We start from the raw sequence: 21,327 nt of genomic DNA, 5'->3' as shown, positions 1-21,327 counted from the left end.
GCATTGGGGCTAACTAAATTGCTCTTGCAGACAGCTGGCATGGGCTCGACAGGCTGAATGGCCTCCTTGCATGCTCTGATACTATCCGACTTGTGCAGTACCTTAGCTGGTATTCTTAATGGGACTTTGTGGAATGAGCAATGCTCTGTATCTAACCTGTGCTGTGCATGACCGGGGAGTGTTTGATGAGACAGTGCAGAAGGAGCTTTACTCTGTATCTAACAGTGCTGTACCTTACCAGGGTGTGGTTGATGTTGGCGCTGAGGACATAAATCTCATAATGATTCCAGTGCTTTGTACTGATATCTGCAGTACAGAATGCGCCCAGTATTCACTGGGTACCTATTGCATTAGAGTCTATTTTAAAAGTGTGAAATCGAGTGGGATTTAGCAGTGTGTAGATCGGAATATGGAGATCTTGAATTGGCCCTGTCCTGTTTTTCCAATACCACCTCACCCTTGTTCAAATTTGTGTTTTGTATATCTGTTCCTCATGTCCTAATGCACTCTTGCTCGTGGTCTCACTGACGGTCTTGCACTCTGTCTCCCACACTTTCTGGGATAGACATTCAATATTGAATTTGGCCCCCTGTTTTACTCCCCATCTGATAGTCATTGGCTTTAATAGACTTGAATGTCGGATGGGGCATACAATGGGCTGCTGACTCGATATGTCCAGCTCGTGCTTCTGTCTCAGCCAAATGTCTCCACCTCTCTCTCTTTCTGTGTGCTTTGCTCTCTCTGTCTCTCATTATGTCTATTTCTGTTGATGAAAGGGGCCAATTTTAACCTAACCCGCCCGATGGAAAACTGACAGGATCGGGTACAGAGCTAGTTTTACACGCCGGCCCAATTTTACTCTCCATTGAAGTCAACCATGAGTAATATTGGGCAGGGTGTTACAAACCACATTCCACCCGATCTTGTGGGATTTCCGTGTGGTGAGTTATTATCTTTCATTCTATCTCTCTCTCTTTCTGAGGCAGTGCATTCACAGAGGAAAGAAAAGTAACAAAACAACAACTTTGCATTATCTTTCTTGAAGTTAGTTGTGCCCACATCTGCTGGCGCAGTGGCTGTGAGCTCATCATTAAACTTTAAGGTTGAGCAATGGCCCAGTTTTTTTACGTCTGATCTGTGCCAAGCGAGTGGGAGATTTAGCGTTGGGCTTCGCAGCCCAAGAGTAGGAATGGGGATGTTGCAGTCCGTCAGGATTCCTGCTCCTGATCGCTGGTGACACCTAAAGAAAGAAATACTTGCATTTATAATCGCACCTTTCACAACCTCAGCATATCCCAAAGCTTTTGAAGTGCAGTCACAGTTGTAATACAGGAAATGTGGGAGCCAATTTGCTCACAGCAAGCTCCCACAAACAGTAATGACCAGATGATGTTGGCTGAGGGATAAATATTGGCCAAAACACCGCCGAGAACATCCCCTGCTCTTTTCTTCAAAATAGTGCTGTGGGACTTTTTTTAACGTCCACCTGAGAGAGCAGACAGGGCCTCGGTTCAATATCTTAATCCAAAAGACAGTACTTCTGACAGTATAGCACTCCCTAAGTACTGCAGTGGGAGTGTCGGCCTGGATTATGTGTTCAGGCCTCTGGGGTGGGGTTTGAACATACAATATACGGATTCAGAGGTGAAAGCCTTGGCTGACACTTATTGCAAAGCATGGGTGCTGGATGGTTCCAAGAGATAAACTCTGCTATGAATGCATTCCCTGCTTGTGGTCGAATAACCTGCACAAGGGCAATTAGGGATGGGCAACAAATGCTGGCCTTGCCAGCAAAGCCCACATCCCATGAAACAAATGGTTGGGGGGGGAGGGGGAACCTCATAACCTGGGCTCGCCCGTAATGAATGGCCACTTCAAAGAGATATTTGAGCATCTCTGACAGCCCAGGGAACGGTTCGTGTCTCCAAAAGAGGTTGCACAGCAGAGCGAGGAGAAAAAGAACAAGGAGAAGTGGGTGGGGAGGTTGAATGGCGTTTCTCCAAGAACAAGGCGTAGTTCTGCATCGTTTAGCCATGAATTTCACGCACAAATCTTATGGTAGAATCATTTCAATTTTGGCCATAAATCTTAAGTGAAGGGAGAGGTGAGGTGTGGGCAGGGGTAGGGTCATGGGGGATATCGAGAGCAGCCAATTTGCTGCAACCCTCCAATCATGCGCTTGAGGATCCCAAACTGGGAATTGCTTACCTATTTCCCCCACCATCTCTTTGAACGTGACACTTGCTCGCGTCGAGGTTACCATTGGCTGCTGGTCACTGAAAATGTATTTAACCAATTTATTATTATTAATTTTTTTCTTAACATTAAATCATTTACCCCCCTAGAGGCGGTTAAGTGTAGAATATCACAGCGACTTAAGCGTGCACAATCCCGTCACGGGGGTGTGTGTGGGGCGGGGGGGGGGAGGCTGGGGAAATATTGTTAATTTGCAAGTATCGCCTTAGCGACAGAGTTCACCATCAAGGTAGGGTCATTCAGTCACAACGTTTGATTCGTTCTGTGAGCATTGTTGTTCGGTGTTTTGGTTTTTTTTTGTTCTTTTTTTTAAAAAAAAGTTGAATGAAGGAAAATTCTGGGATATTTTAAACAGTTTAAAGAATTGCATTCACTTCGGGGGGTGCGGAATTAGATCTTTTCGTCAACTGAGACAAACAAACATAACCCTTTAAAATGAGTGGAAAAGCCGCCAGGATGTCAATTAAAAAAAATTTTTTTTTTTCTTCTCTCCAGCCAACTACCTCCGCCCGTCTCCCATCCCCATGTAAATAGATCTTGAAAGATCAGACTTAAAGGGTTCTCGCCTTCACTGGAGATTCTTTGCTTGCAAGCCAGACATGATTGGGCTATAAATTTGGTTAGAGGGGGAGACAGTTCTTCGGATTAAGAATGCAGGAACAGCGGAAACAGGAGTTGTCCTCAGTCCAGTTCTGCTCTTGAATTGGATCCTGGCTGATTTATAACCCAGCCCATTTAACCATCTGTCTCTCTCAATACCCTTGCCTAACAAAAACCTCAATCCCACTTTTGAAATTTTTAATTGAGCCCCGACCTCAACTGCTTTTTTGGGGGGTGGGTGGAATTCCACGACCCTTTGTTTGAAGAAGTGTTTTCTGACTTCAATCGTAAATGACCTAGCTCAAATTTTAAGTTCACGTCCCCTTGTTCTGGACCTCTCCCATCACAGAGGAAATAGCTTCTCTCCGATCTAGACTATCAACTCCTTTAGCCATCATAAACGCCTCGGTCAGATCTTCTATACTCAAGGCAACACAAGTCTAGTCTGTGCAGCCTGGCCCCGTTATTTAACTTCCTTTAGCCCTGTACCATTCTGCTGAATCTCCGGGTTTTATCAGAAAGCCCAACATAGCAGTCATGTTAGCTGTCACTTTGATGATCGCGTTTTCCTTGGAACTGTGAGACATGGTATTGAAGTAAAAGATCGTGGTTCGAAGGCAGCAGTGGGATTGTGCCAAGAGGCCATACACCCACTGTATCCCCATCCTTCTTCTAGTCCCACTGCCCCAACCTGCCAGATGTGCAGCACACCCCTAAATTCTGCATCTTTGCAATTCACTTTGGAGGATTTTCCAAACACTTACCAATGCATTTACAAAACAGTTCCTCCTGATGTTTGATTTTTTCCACTGGTTTATCCTGGTCCTGTTTATTCTGCCTTATGCTTAAAAAAAAAAGGTACCTCTAGCATGGCCAAGTGTCACATTCCTAAATTCAAATTCCCTGAACACATTACAGTAAAACTCTTGATTGACCTAAACATTGGTCAATGGATTTGTAGATTGTGACACCTTTAAAGGGACAAAGTTCCATTTAGCAGAATAGCACATTGTATGCTATCTGGTATAAGATACCTGACCTTAGGAAAACAGCACAGTCTGACTGACTGTGAGCAATGCCAAATAGAGACCTGACTAGCAGACTTCAAATGCCGCAGGCCCACACATGCAAATTTACGTGTCATCCTTTTTTTTTGGAAAAAAAGGTATTTAAGAAGGAAGAAATCCGATCTATTCTCTAATTGACCCGAGGATCTAATAAGAGCAGTTACACTCTAATTGACCTGACAATATGGTAACAGAAGTTACCCTCTAATAAACCTGCAGATCTGGTAAAGCAGTTACCCTCTTAATAGTTTGAAGATCTGGTAATAGGAGTTAGCCTTAAATTGACATGAGGATCTGGTAGTGGCAGTTACTCTCTAATTGACCCAAGGATCTGGTAGTGGCAATTACTCTCTAATTGACCCAAGGAGCTGATAGTGGCAGTTACTCTCTAATTGACCCAAGGATCTGGTAGTGGCAGTTACTCTCTAATTGACCCAAGGATCTGGTAGTGGCAGTTAGCCTCTAATTGATTGGAGGAAGGCAGAGCAGTTAATACCTTGTGGCCTTAAAGTATCAAAGCAAGTGACACACCACTACACCATTGTGCTATACAACAACACCAACAATACAAGTATAACCTGTTTGGGACAAAGCAGTGAATCCTCCAAATTACTGGGAGCAATGCCATGGGAGATCTGTTAGCTTTCAGTCAGATCCTCCCTTAACCGTACTCCACCAGACTGTGGAAGATGATGCTGTTCCTCCTAACTTACTCTCGCATTTGGGATCTTTTTGTTTGTTTTGGTCTGCATCCAAGATTGTCAACGCTGGTTGCTCATGTCCCTGAATATTTCATCACATGACCTCCAACCCCCAAACCCCCCACCTTGCCCAGTTAAACAGCCTTTATCACCCCTTCACCAATACTTTTATAACTAATAAATTAAAATCTTCAAGGAAAATGAAAAGAAATCACTTGATTTTAATTCCCCCGGATTGCTCACAGCATGGAGATTAACCTTTTAATTTCTGGAGCCTCCAGGAGAATGCTGGAGGGTTGGCAACCCTATTTGTACCTGCTCCTCTATAGTAGCAGAGTGGCCTGGCACTGGTAGACAGTCCCCTCCCTCCAGCCCCTCAAGTCCCCCATCCCTGTCCCCACCAGTTCCAAAACACCAAACTAATCCACAGTCCACCCACCGCCACCCCCAAAATTATGGCTTGCAAGCTGGGAAGGTCATTGTGACGGGTGTTGTGCCAAATAAATACCAAAAGCACCTTGGTCTCGATCTTGAAGTGAGTGGGAGGTAATACAACTGAATTCAGACGTCTCTCTGCTATTTCAGTTCTTACTCATGTGCCTCAATAGGAACCGGCAATTTCACTCATTTAACTACCACTGTCAGAAGGGCAGAGTTGATGGGATTCTGGCCGATATCACACACCAGGCAGGGTGGGGTTATAAAATTGCGTCAACAATCTGAAAAATTCAGGAATAATTTTACTTGAAAGCACCGCAAACTGAGCTTTTTTTTTTAAACAAAAAAAGCCCCTGGCTTTACAATCCATGTCCCACTCCCCCTCCACCCAACCTGGCTCAAACAGCTTCATGAGAGTCAACACTTATCCCGTCCTCTCCTCACCCCAGCTGCTGCTGTATTCAGCCGTAAAGAACAGGAAGATCCCAGGTTTGACCTCCACTTTGCGTTGTTAGCCAGGGTGGGTTGCTAAGCCTGGCTGCAGGGCTCCCCACCGCAAGGGAAGCAAAAGTCAGTCAAAGCTTCCCACATCTGATGCCAAGTCGGGAGGGGTGGGCTGGGCTGGGGTGCTGATGGTGGGTGGGGGCCCTTGCTGGAAACTGCAATGCCCTTTAAAGTTGAATAGACCACCTGCAGTGTCTGCCTCTGCTGACACACCAAGAATGGTATTAGCGGGCAGTGAGGTGGTGGCGGGGTGCGGGTGTATCCTGTGGGCTGTTCTGTTCCCTGGGATCAGTGTCCCAGCAGGAATAAAGGAAGAGCTGAGGGTGCTCACAAAATTATGGGATGTGGGGAGGAGACATACAAATGAGTGTCTGTGATTTCCCCACCCCCCCCCCCTCCCCTCACCAGCTGCACCCTGGGAAGGGACGCGTGCACTGACCTTTGACATTGCAATGACATCATTGTTCTGACCATGCGTGCGCACTCACATGTGTGTTACAAGGGACGATGTCACAGATCTCCCATCCACGATCCGACAGACAACACACATATCCCACATGAATACATTACGTCGAATACGCCCTTTCCATCAGATCATTGCACTAAGGTACCTTGACAAAGAGTAAATAACTGCGACTGACAATCAACCAGCCCTGTGCTGCTGGTCAACCCACTGAAGGCAACGTTGAAGTTTAAGAATTTCTCCTCAAAGCAGGGGCCAGACTTCCCTTAGCACTAAATTTGCCTTATTCCGCTGGTGAAAGTACTGGGTGATTGCTCTCCTTAGAAAGACAACTGGAAGGAAAACTCCAACATAGCAGGGGATAGTCCTCTTGAGGAGAATCGGGCGGGTTCCTTTCCTCCACTGGGCTCACCCAATCTACAACAGGCCCCAAGCGCTCGGGCTCAGACCTATGGAAACCTCCCCCTATTATTTTTAGGTCTTGGCAGAAAGGGAGACAACGATGGCCATTTAAGTAAACCACGTGAGCACAAAGCGTTTGGACCAGACGAAGAGGAGTAGCGAAATTATGAAAATTAAATGAAGAGGTCTGCGCTCCGTTACGGCCCCAGTACAATCCGATTTCTGTTTTAGCATTAATTGGGGTTGAGTTGACATTAGGCAGGGGGTTGCCAACCCTCCAGGATTGTCTGGCACTCTCCTGGACTTGAAGACTGATCACCAGGCTACAGCTGTGAACAAATCAATGGGTGATGATGGGGGTGGGAGGGGGAAGCTGTTTTACTGAGAATCAAGAGTCATCCAATTGGGTAATTTAGAGTCTTGTTTAATTTCCAATTGGTGTGGGAAGGCTGGGCATCGTGAGGATGGACATTTCACTTGGCCAATGATGGGGGCGGTTGGAGGTGGAAGATTATATGGTGAAACTGCCTGGAATGAGTCCAATGAGAGTTGGCAACCTTAGGGATGTTGTCGGAGCCTGCCCGTCCCTCCCCTTTATCTCTCATGCCCTTGGACATCCGTCCTCGAAGAGGTAAAGCACTGATGACCATCAGTTCACCTCAAAGTTGGCACATTGAGGGAGAAATCCTGAAAGCAGGCATCAAGCTTAGGAAACTCCTTGGCAGTAGGATCCCAAGTTTAGGAAAACGTTGGCAGCGGATTCCAAGTTCTTCCCCCTTTTTCCCTCAAAGTTGTAGCTTATGAGAAAATTGAGAAATCAGCTTTTTTTTTAGCCCTCAACAATTTGGGGGAAATTTGGACTTTGGTCCACGCACAGTCTAGACATGAGGACTTAAAACAAAAATTTAATTCTCGGGATATGGGTGTCACTGTCAAGGCTGGTTTGTAGCCCATCTTGAGTTGCACTTGAGAAGGTGGTTTAGGGGACAGAAGTGGTGACTGGCAGGGAATCGGGGGGTTGGGGGTAAGTCTCCATGATGATAAAGATCAGGTGGAGCATAATGGGGAAATTTTAACCCACTATCACACCCCCCACCCCCCCGGGCCGGGAAACTGGCTGGGATCAGATTCAATGCTGGATTTGCATTCACAGTACCCCGCCCAGATTTATTTTCTTTACTGAAGTCAGCATTGGCTGGGGGATAAAGCCAGTGCCCCACCTGATCCCTGTCAGTTTCCCTGGCGAATTAATTTAAAATTATCTTTTGAAGGAGGGGAAATGCATGACAGAGAAAGGGGTTAGACTGGGTAGTGGAGGAAGATGTTTTTTTTTTCTTTCTTCTTTCCCTTAGCGGAGGTGTCAATAACCAGGGGGCATAGATTTAAGGTAAGGGACAGGAGGTTTTGAGGAAACATTTTTTTCACCCAGGGGGTGGTTGGAATCTGGAACGCAGTGCCTGAAGGGATGGTAGAGGCAGGAACCCTCACAACATTTAAGAAGTATTTAGATGAGCACTTGAAACGCCATAGCAAACAAGGCTACGGGCCAAGTGCTGGAAAATGGGATTAGAATAGATAGGTGATTGATGGCCGGCACGGACAGGATGGGCCGAAAGGCCTGTTTCTGTGCTATATAACTCTATGGCTCTATATGTCGGACTCCTTGAGGCAAGACGATAGTCTTTTAACTGTTCTTGGTGGGCTGCAGATACTGGAGGAGAGCGTGTGTGGGCTGGGATTTTGACAGCACAGTCACGATCCCACCAGCTTGCCTTCCCGAATACATCCCCTCGTCCATATTCCCTTCCCCCTCACCACCACCCCCCCCCCCATCTCCCAAGCACACGCATACAAAAACACCTCTGTTTTATTTATCATTTGTTTGACGCCAAGGTGGGGGGAGGAGGAGTGCGGGGAGGGGGGAGGGAAGGGTTTATATTTTCTTATCACGACCGATTCACACTCGCCCATCTTTCGATCCGTAGCCTTCCGAAATGGGGCGCAGAGCTGGAAGAACAGCCCGGAGTCATAGTCGCCTTCTCCCGTTGACATATGGGGCATTCCGATAGCCATAGACACACAAACAATTCAAAACGAAAAGAAAGTAACTTCAATATCGACGCAGTTCTGAGTCGACAATCGATAGCCATACATATATTAATAACGTTTTAAAATTTAAAACCACAAAAAAAAACACAGGCATGGCTCATCATGATTTGACGTTTGTATCATGTGAATATAATCTCTGTTGCTATAGTAACCACTGCCAGAATAATGTTGGAGGAAGTGATTGTACTGGTTTATGTTGTTCTGTGTATATATTTAACAAGGAGAAAACAAAAACGTTAACTTTTCAGGTCCTCGATTTATCCATTTTAAATGCCTACTTTGTAATTAATCCCGCTCCTAACCCGATAAAAATCAAAATATTTATACGTATATAAATGTGTATATATGTTGGATTTTTTTCTCCCCACACGTGTAATTAAGAGATTGTTGTTTGTATTGTAAATAACATAACGATATGTACTGTACATAGTTTAACATATATTCCTGGTTGCCGTGACACCAGGGATGCTATCTGATGCTTCTATTGTTGTGTTGTATGGGGGTGTGGTGACAGAATGACCTTTAATAAAGCAAAAACGTAACCTTTTACTCTCTCTGTCTTCCAGTCGTGGTCTTTCCAGCCTGTAACTCACTCCCAGGTATCCATTATTCTATATATAAACCATCTGAACCCCTCGATTAGATTCCAGCCTGTAACTCACTCCCAGGTATCCATTATTCTATATATAAACCATCTGAACCCCTCGATTAGATTCCAGCCTGTAACTCACTCCCAGGTATCCATTATTCTATATATAAACCATCTGAACACCTCGATTAGATTCCAGTCTGTAACTCACTCCCAGGTATCCATTATTCTATATATAAACCATCTGAACCCCTCGATTAGATTTCAATCTGTAACTCACTCCCAGGTATCCATTATTCTATATATAAACCATCTGAACCCCTCGATTAGATTCCAGCCTGTAACTCACTCCCAGGTATCCGTTATTCTATATATAAACCATCTGAACCCCTCGATTAGATTCCAGTCTGTAACTCACTCCCAGGTATCCATTATTCTATATATAAACCATCTGAACCCCTCGATTAGATTTCAATCTGTAATTCACTCCCAGGTATCCATTATTCTATATATAAACCATCTGAACCCCTCGATTAGATTCCAGCCTGTAACTCACTCCCAAGGAATCAATTATTCTTTATTGGAACATAGGCTATTTAGGCCCTCGAACCTGTTCTGCAATTCAGTGAGATCATGGTTGATCAGTATTTTAACTGCATCTGCCTGCCTTGGTTCCATCTCCTTTTATACCCTTGGATAGCTAAAATCTATCAATTTCAGATTTAACATTATTAATTGAGCTCGCATCTACCATTTTTTGTTGGAAGTTGACACTTCTAACACCCTTTGCATGAAGAAATGTTTCCTAACTTCTCTCCTGAATGGCCTGACTCTGATCTTATGGTTAGCTCCCCTTGTCCTGGACTCTTCCCACCAATGTAATAGAGTTTCTCCTATCTACCCTTTCAATTCCTTTCAAAATCCTAAAACCTCAATCAAATCACTGCTTCGCCTTCAATAATCCAAGGAATGCAAACCTTGTTTTTTTGTAATCCCTCTTTATAATCTCACCTTTGGATCCCTAGTGACATTTTGGTAAATCTGCACTGAACTCCTGTCATGCCAACATATCTTTTCCAAGGTGCGGTGCCTAGAACTGTACACACTACTCTCGATGTAGTCACAGCAGGGCTTTGTATAGCTGTTGCAAAACATCCTTCCCTTTATATTCTCGCCTTCTAATTATAAAGACTAACATCGCATTCGCCTTTTTGGTTTTTTTTTATATCGCTTATTACAACATCTTAGCAATCCGTGTACAGAACCCCAAAATCTCTTTGGACCTCTACTGTTCCTAGCTTTTCACCTTTTAAATAATACTTGGATCTATCCTTTTTTTGGTCGAAAATGGATGGTCACCCACTTAACCTGCAATGGAATCTCACTTTAATCTTTTAATGAACTTTGTATTTTTATGCTCCTCTCTACACTGCATACTGTACCATCAATCTTTGTGTCATTGGCAAACTTGGATATATGGCTCTCTATTGTGTTAACTAAGTTCTTAGTAAATTTTGTGAATAGCTTACGGCCCCAGTTTAGATCCTCAAGGGACGCCACTATTCACTTCCTTCCAATTGTCCCTACTCTCTGTTTTCTATTGCCTAACCAATCTCCTAAACCAGGTCAATAATTTGTCTCCAATTCCGTGGCTTTGATTTTCGCTAAAAGTCTCTTATGTGAAACCTTATTGAATACTGCTCGTTTTGCATCTCCAGAAAGTGGAGCTCAAGATTAGTTGAAGGACATCGATCTGTTCTGTAATCGGGATAAAATTTAACACTGCTAGGTGTTAAAGCAATTGGCTGAAAAAGGGTGTGCCATAATCTGGAGTGAGCGGGACTGAATTAGCGCAGTGAGACTCAGAACAGGATCCGACGGCAATGGTTGACCCATCACATTTCAATGTGTCGACAATAGAACAAAGCAGTTTCAAGAAGCCAGTAGTAACAGTTCTGTATCCACATTATGAAAAGGATTTAGAAGCACTGGAGAAGGTGCTAAATAAGATTCGCAAGCATGATACCAGAACTGAGAGGTTTTACCTAACAAGGAGGGCAGAACAGGCTGGGTTTTTTTTCTCTCTAGAAAAGAGAAAGTTGAGGGGTGACCTGATGGAGGATTTTAAGATTATGAAAGGGTTTGATTGGGTAGATGTAGAGAAGAGGTTTCCACTTGTGGGGGAGTCCAAAACTGAGAGCCATAAATTCTAAGATAGTCACTAATAAATCCAATAGGGAGTTCTGGAGGAACTTCTTTATACAATAAGTGATTAGAATGTGGAGTGGTTGAGGCAAATTGCATCAAAGCCTTCAAGGAGAAACTAGATAAACACTTGAGGAAGAAAGGAGTAGAAGATTATGCCGATGGGATTAGATAAAGTGGGAGATGGTTCATGTGGACCATAAACACTAGCATAGACCACTTGGACCAAGTGGCCTGTTTCTGTGCTGCACATTCAATGTAATTTTATATAATGCTGAAATACACAGCGAGAACAGTAGATAAGCCTTGTGTAAAGGTTATAGTAAGGTTTACGATGTACTGGCCAGGCCCCATTTGCAGCAGCTTGTTCAATTCAAACTGCTGCATTACCAAAAAAAAAAGTTCCAACATGCTTTGGAGAGGCTGCAGAAACCAGCAACGTGTTTCATCCTGAGAGAAAAGTGGTTGTGCATTGAAGATTAATTTGAGAAATTAATGCTGCCCAGCACTGAGAGAAGGATAAAGGGGGAACCTTACTGAGCTATTTAAACTAAAAGAAATGGATAAGGTGAAACTATAGTACTGTTCCGAAGGCATGACTAAAGGACCATGATCGTCAATGGATGAATTAGAATGTTGCATGGAATGAGCTTCACTGGGTGAGCTAGAGGGAGGAGCTTCACTGGGTGAGCTAGAGGGAGGAGCTTCACTGGGTGAGCTAGAGGGAGGAGCTTCACTGGGTGAGCTAGAGGGAGGAGCTTCACTGGGTGAGCTAGAGGGAATGAGCTTCACTGGGTGAGCTAGAGGGAGGAGCTTCACTGGGTGAGCTAGAGGGAATGAGCTTCACTGGGTGAGCTAGAGGGAATGAGCTTCACTGGGTGAGCTAGAGGGAGGAGCTTCACTGGGTGAGCTGGAGGGAATGAGCTTCACTGGGTGAGCTAGAGGGAGGAGCTTCACTGGGTGAGCTAGAGGGAGGAGCTTCACTGGGTGAGCTAGAGGGAATGAGCTTCACTGGGTGAGCTAGAGGGAGGAGCTTCACTGGGTGAGCTCGAGGGAGGAGCTTCACTGGGTGAGCTAGAGGGAGGAGCTTCACTGGGTGAGCTAGAGGGAATGAGCTTCACTGGGTGAGCTAGAGGGAGGAGCTTCACTGGGTGAGCTCGAGGGAGGAGCTTCACTGGGTGAGCTCGAGGGAGGAGCTTCACTGGGTGAGCTCGAGGGAGGAGCTTCACTGGGTGAGCTAGAGCGAGGAGCTTCACTGGGTGAGCTAGAGGGAGGAGCTTCACTGGGTGAGCTAGAGGGAGGAGCTTCACTGGGTGAGCTAGAGGGAGGAGCTTCACTGGGTGAGCTAGAGGGAGGAGCTTCACTGGGTGAGCTAGAGGGAGGAGCTTCACTGGGTGAGCTAGAGGGAGGAGCTTCACTGGGTGAGCTAGAGGGAATGAGCTTCACTGGGTGAGCTAGAGGGAGGAGCTTCACTGGGTGAGCTAGAGGGAATGAGCTTCACTGGGTGAGCTAGAGGGAATGAGCTTCACTGGGTGAGCTAGAGGGAGGAGCTTCACTGGGTGAGCTGGAGGGAATGAGCTTCACTGGGTGAGCTAGAGGGAGGAGCTTCACTGTGTGAGCTAGAGGGAGGAGCTTCACTGGGTGAGCTAGAGGGAATGAGCTTCACTGGGTGAGCTAGAGGGAGGAGCTTCACTGGGTGAGCTCGAGGGAGGAGCTTCACTGGGTGAGCTAGAGGGAGGAGCTTCACTGGGTGAGCTAGAGGGAATGAGCTTCACTGGGTGAGCTAGAGGGAGGAGCTTCACTGGGTGAGCTAGAGGGAATGAGCTTCACTGGGTGAGCTAGAGTGAGGAGCTTCACTGGGTGAGCTAGAGGGAGGAGCTTCACTGGGTGAGCTCGAGGGAGGAGCTTCACTGGGTGAGCTAGAGCGAGGAGCTTCACTGGGTGAGCTAGAGGGAGGAGTTTCACTGGGTGAGCTCGAGGGAGGAGCTTCACTGGGTGAGCTCGAGGGAGGAGCTTCACTGGGTGAGCTAGAGCGAGGAGCTTCACTGGGTGAGCTAGAGGGAGGAGTTTCACTGGGTGAGCTCGAGGGAGGAGCTTCACTGGGTGAGCTCGAGGGAGGAGCTTCACTGGGTGAGCTAGAGCGAGGAGCTTCACTGGGTGAGCTAGAGGGAGGAGCTTCACTGGGTGAGCTAGAGCGAGGAGCTTCACTGGGTGAGCTAGAGGGAGGAGTTTCACTGGGTGAGCTAGAGGAAATGAGCTTCACTGGGTGAGCTAGAGCGAGGAGCTTCACTGGGTGAGCTAGAGGGAGGAGCTTCACTGGGTGAGCTAGAGCGAGGAGCTTCACTGGGTGAGCTAGAGGGAGGAGTTTCACTGGGTGAGCTAGAGGAAATGAGCTTCACTGGGTGAGCTAGAGGGAAGAACTTCACTGGGTTGATTAGGGGAATAATCTTCACTGGGTTTTTTAGAGGCATGAGCTTTCGCTCAGGTTTGATCCTCAGTCGGTTCTGAATGAACTGGTTTTAATTGGGTCGGGATGGAGTCGGGGGAAGGGGGAGGCTACATTTGACTTCAGTGCCTCTGGGATAAGAAGATTAAAGTCACCTGAGGTTCTAGCTCATGATTTCAGTGAATTAGGCTTCAAAACGTGTGTTTGTGCTTGTGTGTGTGCGGAGATCAGGTGAGGAGATACTTGGGCTCTGCTGTGATGCCCTCACAGTAGAATAGTCTGCTCATGCTAACATGTGAAGACGGACGGGTGGGTGAGCTCGCGGAAAGTGGCCAACACTGGGGGAGAAAGTGATTTGCAAAATTATCCCAGCAACTTTAGGAGGAGATGACAAGTCAATTTAGGCTCCAACCCTGTTGCTGGAGAGTAGGTGGGGGGGGGGGGGGAGGGGGGGAGGAAATGGAACCACCACAATGGCCCCAGCTATTGAACAATGAAAACAGCAGGAATGGGCCTGGTGGCTGCCTGTTACAATGGAGCTGTCAGCCGTGGCCCAGTGGATAGCCCTCTTACCTCCTGAGTCGCGAAGGTCATGGGTTCAAGTCCTAGTCCTGAGACCTGACTGCATAATCTATGCTGAGATGTGAGTGGTGCTCTCTCAGTGGTGCCATCTCTCAGGTGAGATGCCTGTCAAACTGAGAGCCTGTCTGCCATCTCCGATGGATGTAAATGATCTTGTGATGCTATTTTGAAGAAGAGCAGAGCAGTTCTCCCTGGTGGCCTGGTCAATATTTATCACTCAACCAACATCACAAAAACATTGCTGTTTGTGGGATCTTGCTGTGCGCAATTGGATCCTGCATTACAGCAGTGACTACACTAACTCTCCCATTGCAGATCATCCCTCTCTAACATTGGCTGTAAAAGTGCTTCGGGCCGCCCTGAGGTTAATGACAGTTAGTTTAAAAAATGTTTAGTAAGCAACTTGGCATTTGGAACTGAGCATAATCAAGACTGAGGTGCTTTAACTTTTTAAATTTCCTTGCTTCACTGAGCTAGAGTCCTTTTCTTTCATTTCTCAACTTTCTCTCGGGTAATTATAACCTAACTCATCGGACAGGAATTCCACGGAATTGGATGGAAATCTAGTTTGACACCCAATCCAATTTCAGTCTCCATTGACTTCAACAAACATTGGTGGACGGGGTGTAAAATCAATGTGCACCGATCCCACTAGTCTTCCAGTAGGCAGGTTAGGTTGAAATTTCCACACTTAGTCCTCATTCATTTAGAATTTTTTTTGGTGTATATTAGCCCCTCCCATGTCAACACTCTCCAGTGCATTCAGTGTTTCACATTCAGGAGCGAAGGGGCAGTTATTTTAGTCTGAGGTATTTGTGACTATATCCTTTAAAAGGTTGAGGCTTTCTTAAAGGGGAGGACCAGTAAGAGGGCAAGGCCTTCTTAAAGGGGAGGGTAAACATATACTACGGATTAGGCACCCAAGCTCGGAGGACTCCTGATTAAAGCCTTCAAGGTTGTAAGGAGTCGTAATAAATTATTTGGTACGCGGTGACTCTAGTCGATAGCACCTTCGCTTTCGAGTCAGAGGTTTGTGGGGTCACAGCCAGAGACTTGAGCACAAAATTCAGGCTGCCACTCCAGTGCAGTACCGAGGGAATGTTGCACTGTCAGAGGTACTACCTTTCAGGTGACATGTTCAAACTGAGGCCTTCCTTGTCTGGAAAGAGCTTTTGGATGTCCTGCTGTTGAGAAATGTGCTGTACAAATGCAAGTCTTTCATTAACCACAAGTTCAGTAACCGTGGGACTATGAAGATAAAGTTTGCGTTGAATTATTCTGACTACATTGTGGTGAATATGTGGAACAGAACCTCCCGGGGAGACAGTGGAGGTGAATAGTGTCGGCAGATTCCAGCAGGAGCCAGTGGTGGAGAGAAGGAATTAAGGGTAGAAAGGATCATGAATTGTAGTGGTAAAGTTTATAAGAGACGTGTAATCCAGATAAAGATAAACTTTACCATTAAGAACTAAATAAGTAGAATGTCCCCTTTTTCTCATTATCCTTTTCCACCTTTTTTCTTGCTTTCACTTGTTACCCCCCCCTGCCCCTCCCCCCGGGTTGTCCAGTCATAGTGTTTAAAATCCAAAAGGCCCAGCCCTCCCTTAAGCTTGGGAGCTTGTAGTTATCTGAAGCATTCTTGTGGCTGCTTGTGTGACCAGGGAAACCCACGATGCACTGTAAGTTAATGCACTATTTTGTTGGGACTGTAGAAAGCAGTATGGGCAGTTTAGTGTTCTCTAGCTGTAAGCAGAATTTACGGGTGGCAGGATTGTAGCATTGTGGATTTGGAAGCACTTTCTAGTCTGAAAGTTAACATAAATAGTTGATAGGGTGAGATGAAGTCAGGTGGGAGAGAGGCTTAGGAGGTGCATAGACTTGTTTGGCCAAATGGCCTGTTTCTGTGCTGTAAAATTCCATGGATCGACCGTTGGTCTGGGATATTTTTGAACAGGTGAACTGTTCCAATGCTCTTTTCCAGTCCTGCGCATTCCAATATTCCCCACTAACTTCTTCATGCACCTGATTTTAACCCAACCCACAACAGAGTCTAAAATGGGGCAAAGCGTACAACAGGCATCAAATTCAAATCCTTTCCAGCTGGGCAGGTTATATCAAAATTGGAGTTAAGATTGAACCTGTCTTAAAGGGGAAGTTGCTGTCCCATCAAGTGTGCACCAATGATATTTATCTAGCTGGTGTTTGGACTGCGGTACCTCCTGCGTCCTTGTGTTTTCAGGGAGAGGCCGAGCGCGCGGAGCTCAAGGGGGTGGAATCCGGTGGGGCATGATCCCTTTAGTGGAGCAGCTGGTGCGTTTTTAGATGGAGTGTACGCAGGGTTCCTGGAGGAGATGGAGGGGCTGGGGAAGAGGTCAGGGAGGGGGCGACCACTGAATCTGGAGCATGTCTAGGAAACCATGAATGAGTTACCAGAGTCGCCATCTTGGTGGGTTTGGAGGTGGGCTGAATTGGATATTCCTGCATATGTTGTGTGGATGGCAAGTGGAGCTGATTCGCATTGTCTAACTCTTTTTTTGTATCTTGACCTCTATCACAATGGGAAACGAGAGGAGGGCATTTAGCCCCTCAAGTCTGCTCCACCATTCAGTTAAATCACAGCTGATCGGCACCTTAACTCCACCCACCCACTTTGCTTCTCTATCCCTCAATGCATTTCCTGAACAAGAGTCAGCTGCCCTTCTATTGAATGCGGACAAACTACTTTACTGTCTTAATTCTGAGGTTATGGTTTGAAGAGGATGTTGGAATTGTGTTTTTTTTTAAACCAACAAAATATGCCCATTTGTACCTCACTCCTCCTCGGCCATCGATTTTAAAATGGACGCCACTTCTGTTAATTTTAACGCCATTCTTGAGCCTTCCTGTTCCAGTGGGCAGAGGGAATGTACTACCATGAGATGTGAGGGGAGGAGGGGAGGGTGGGGGGTAGTTCCCGTACCACCTGGTCTTACAGTTATCACCTACTCTGCTCACCGGTACTCAATCCAGACTCCAATTTTAATTCTTATATCTCTCATTTCCCACCATTGTCCAAAACACCTACCCAACACTAGTCTGTCTGCCTATTATCTATCTATTCTTCTATTCAGCTATCTATTCATCCATCTATTGCAATCTCTCTCTATCATCTCTTTCTCTCTCTCTCTTGCTGTCTGCCTATCATCTATGTGTCCATCTATCTAACCATCTATTCCATCTATCCAGCTGCCTGCTTCTATCTGAGCCATTAGTCAGTGTAGAATATGTAATTATTTATCCATTTGTGTGTATCTGTATATCCGTAGAGGGTTTCTTGCTACACTGAGGATGGACACGTTGAGTCGGGCTCTTGTCTGATCAGTGCTGTATAAATCCTTCCAGGTGAGGAACAAACCAGACATTCGGCCAAAACTTTCAAGCTTACCCTTTCATTGCTGAAGATATTTGGTTTTCTAGCTGACACATTTCATTGGTAATTTTAACCAAACCATCCAGTGGGAAGTTGTCAGGACTGGATCAGCTGCCCGTTCTACACCCCAGCCGATTTCACATTGACCTCAATGGGTCACTATTTTGGCTGGTTGGGTGAGGACTAAATGGCCCCTTCTATCTCTGCTGTCACTCAATGCACAGAACAATGTCAGCAACTTAACACTGGTCACCCATTTCCCTCACTGGGTATCTGAGTCCACTAGCTAGGTGTAGCCCTGAGCTACGCAGACCAGAATGGCTCCAGTCCTTTGTCTGTGCCACGTTTTCTGATCACAGGTGAGGGGGGACGGGGGGGACGGGGGGGGGGGGGGTGGTGGGGGAGCGGGACAGTAGTGGTGAGGGCCGCTGCAGTTGGCCACAGAATCCCTGGACTAGAGAGAGGAGAATCAGCCGGAGGTTCTGCTTCTGAACATGAAGCGCTGGCCCCTGCTATACTGTGTGTGTTTGGAGATTGAATGAAAACAATGTTAGACTTGGTACTGATGCTCTCATTGTTGCAGACTCCGATGGCCATTTGGGAAGTAATTTTAACCTAACCCGCCTGTCAGTAGCTGACAAAATCAGAGGCAGTGTTAGTTTTACCCCCCACCTGAGTTTACCCTCCAATAAAGTCAATTATCTGGCAGGGTATAAAAGTGGCATTCCACTCTATCCTGTGGGATTCCAGTCATGTCAATTTGGTCTGTATTACTTCCTCACCATCCAGGCTAGCACATGAAATATGGTCCCTCAGGTGAGGTCACAGAGAGTGGCGCCATTCCCCTTATCTTTGCTCAACACATTGGGAAGAAATTGAAGAGAAAGAAATTCGGGCTTTTCTAGGTGTGGTTGAAGAAATAGCAAAGATGCCGGATTATGTTTCTCTCAACAGGTTGTTCTTGCACAAAAATATAAACTCCCTTCTGAGGCGAGTTGTTCATGAGCCCCTTTATTCTGGTGCAATTGATGTGTATCTAATGAAAGGTTTACATTTTTTTAATTTGTTTTTTTTGTGGGCATTGCTGAGCAGGCCAGCATTTGTTGCCCATCCCTATTTGCCCTTGAACTGAGTGGCTTGCTGGGCCATTTCAGCGGGCATTTAAGATCGCTGTGTGTCTGGAGTCACACGTAGGCCAGACCAGGTAAGGACAGCAGATTTCCTTCCCAAAAGGACATTCATGAACCAGATGGGTTTTTACAACAATGGTTTCATGGTCACCACTAGACTAGCTTTTAATTCCAGATCTTTTGATTATTTGAATTCAAGTTTCACCATCTGCTGTAGTGGGATTCGAACCACTGTCAACAGAACATTAGCCTGGGCTCTGGATTACTAGTCTAGTGATATTACGCCACCGCCTGCCCCTAATGCCATCACTTCCCACTATTTGAGGTCCAATATCTTTAACATACACACATTAGTTTGAGGCTGGTGTCTGTGATCAATGAAATTAATGTAACCCATGATTGACCAGTTGGATACATTGGTCATACACAAATCTTTGGAGGTGGCTGGTCAGGTTGATAAAGCTGATAAAAAGGCATACGGGATCCTAGGCTTCATAAATAGAGGCATCGATTACAAAAGCAAGAAGGTTATGTTAAACTTTTAGAAAGCACTGGTTATGCTTCAGTTGGAGTAACGTGTCCAACTCTAGGTGGCACACTTTAAGAAATATGTCAAGATTTTGGAGAGGGTGCAGAGGAGGTTTACCAGAATGGTACCAGCAATGAGGGACATCAGTTATGTAGACAGACCGGAGACACTGGGACGGTGAAGGGAAGATTTAATGGAGTTGTTCAAAATGATGGTGGGTTTTAATAGAGTAGGAGGCGGGCTTGTCCCCGGCTTTTCAGCCAGTGGGCGGACCACAAAGTTTAAATTTTGGTCGTCTTGTCTGAAGGTGGGTGGTGGGGGGTGGAAGAAGATTTAATAATAACTTTGGAAAGGGAATTGGATAAATACTTGAAAAGGAAAGACCTGCAAGGCTATGGGGAGAGAGCGGGAGAGGGGAATAGCTCTTTCAAAAAGCCAGCAGAGGCACGATGGGTCGAATGGCCGCTTTCTGCGCTGTAAGATTTTTTTTGCCAAGTCACTGGCTTGACTTTTATTGACTTTTTCTTTAAAGTTCTTCATTGTTGCTTTAATTGATATTCTTTCTGTCAATTTGTTCTTCCTCTGTAATCTTGAACTGTGGTGGCACACTGTGATGTACTTCTCTCTCGATAGGCTTTACTTGTGTGACCAGTGTTAACTGGTGTCTCTCTGCTCATGTCCTTACACACACATGCTCATGATTTTTTTCTGTTTGCTGCAATAAGAACGTGGGCAACAAATTTTCAGTCAAGAGTTTTGGGCTGTTTCTCAAAATTCTGCCGTGCTCCCTGCCATGAGGCAAAGCAAGTTCCACACATTCTGTGCCTCCCCCATCCCCATCCCATCATGTCCTATTGGAAAGCATTGAGATTTTTTTATTTAAGAAGAGGCTCAAAATAATGAGTCAACCTTAGGCACGTAAACTTACTGCAGAGGGCTTGTGAGGGACTTGAAAAATTAATAAGCATTGTTGCTTACTTCAAACATTCGGGGCAAGGGGGCACGGGGGGAGATATGAAATTGACACCAGGACATATTATCTTCACTTGCCAGATCTGAATTCCAGTCAAGGCTAGATTGACAGGATAAAAGGTTCCTCTTTTTGACAGCTACAACAACAAGTTGTATTTATAAAGCGCCTTTAACATAATAAAATGTTCCCGAGGTGCCTCACACTGAATCACGTAAGGTGATGTTTGGGCAGATGGCCTAAAGCTTGGTCAGAAGGAAGTTTTAAGGAGCGGCTTAAAGGAAGAAAGAGAGTTGGAGAGGCGGAGAGGTTTAGGGAGGGAAATCTAGAGCTTAAGGCCTGGACAGCCAAAGGCATGGCCACCCATGGTGGAGCGATTAAAATGAGAAATGCTCAAGAGGCCTGAATTAGATGAGTGCAGATATCTCAAGGGTTGTGGATCTGGAGGAAATTACAAAGATAGGGAGGGGTGAGGCTATGGAGGGATTTGAAATCAAGGATGAGATTTTTAAAATCGAGGCATTGCTTGGCCAGGAGCCAATGTAGGTCAGCGAGCGCAGGGATTATGGGCGAACGGGACTTGGTATGAGTAAGGACAGAGGCAGCAGAGTTTATGGGTAGAATGTAGAATGGGTAGGGTGGCACAGTGGCATAGTGGTTAGCACTGCAGCCTCACAGCTCCACCCACCCGGGTTCGGTTCTGGGCTACCGCCTGTGCGGAGTTTGCAAGGTCTCCCTGTGACCTGCATGAGTTTCTTCCGGGTGCTCCGGTTTCCTCCCACATGCCAAAGACTTGTGGGTTGATAGGTAAATTGGCCATTGTAAATTGCCCCTAGAGTAGGTAGGTGGTAGGAGAATGGTGGGGATGTGAAAGGGAAATGGGATTAATGTAGGATTAGTATAAATGGGTGGTTGATGGTCAGCACA

General features: G+C 45.9%; 1 protein-coding gene across 1 annotated transcript in view; it reads left to right on the top strand.

The window, feature by feature from the left end:
- syngap1a (synaptic Ras GTPase activating protein 1a) overlaps window positions 1-8,978 on the top strand; it is a 703,692-nt gene extending 694,714 nt beyond the window's left edge. Inside the window, exon 15 of the mRNA XM_068009527.1 lies at window positions 8,417-8,978. Coding sequence (XP_067865628.1) covers window positions 8,417-8,500 — 84 coding nt within the window. The 3' untranslated portion in view covers window positions 8,501-8,978. The remainder of the gene's footprint in view (window positions 1-8,416) is intronic.
- Window positions 8,979-21,327: the final 12,349 nt, after the last annotated feature.

The sequence above is a fragment of the Heterodontus francisci genome, chromosome 29 (assembly GCF_036365525.1).
Source record: "Heterodontus francisci isolate sHetFra1 chromosome 29, sHetFra1.hap1, whole genome shotgun sequence".
Taxonomy (NCBI): Eukaryota; Metazoa; Chordata; class Chondrichthyes; order Heterodontiformes; family Heterodontidae; genus Heterodontus; species Heterodontus francisci.
This window is presented reverse-complemented; position numbering and strand designations above follow the sequence as displayed.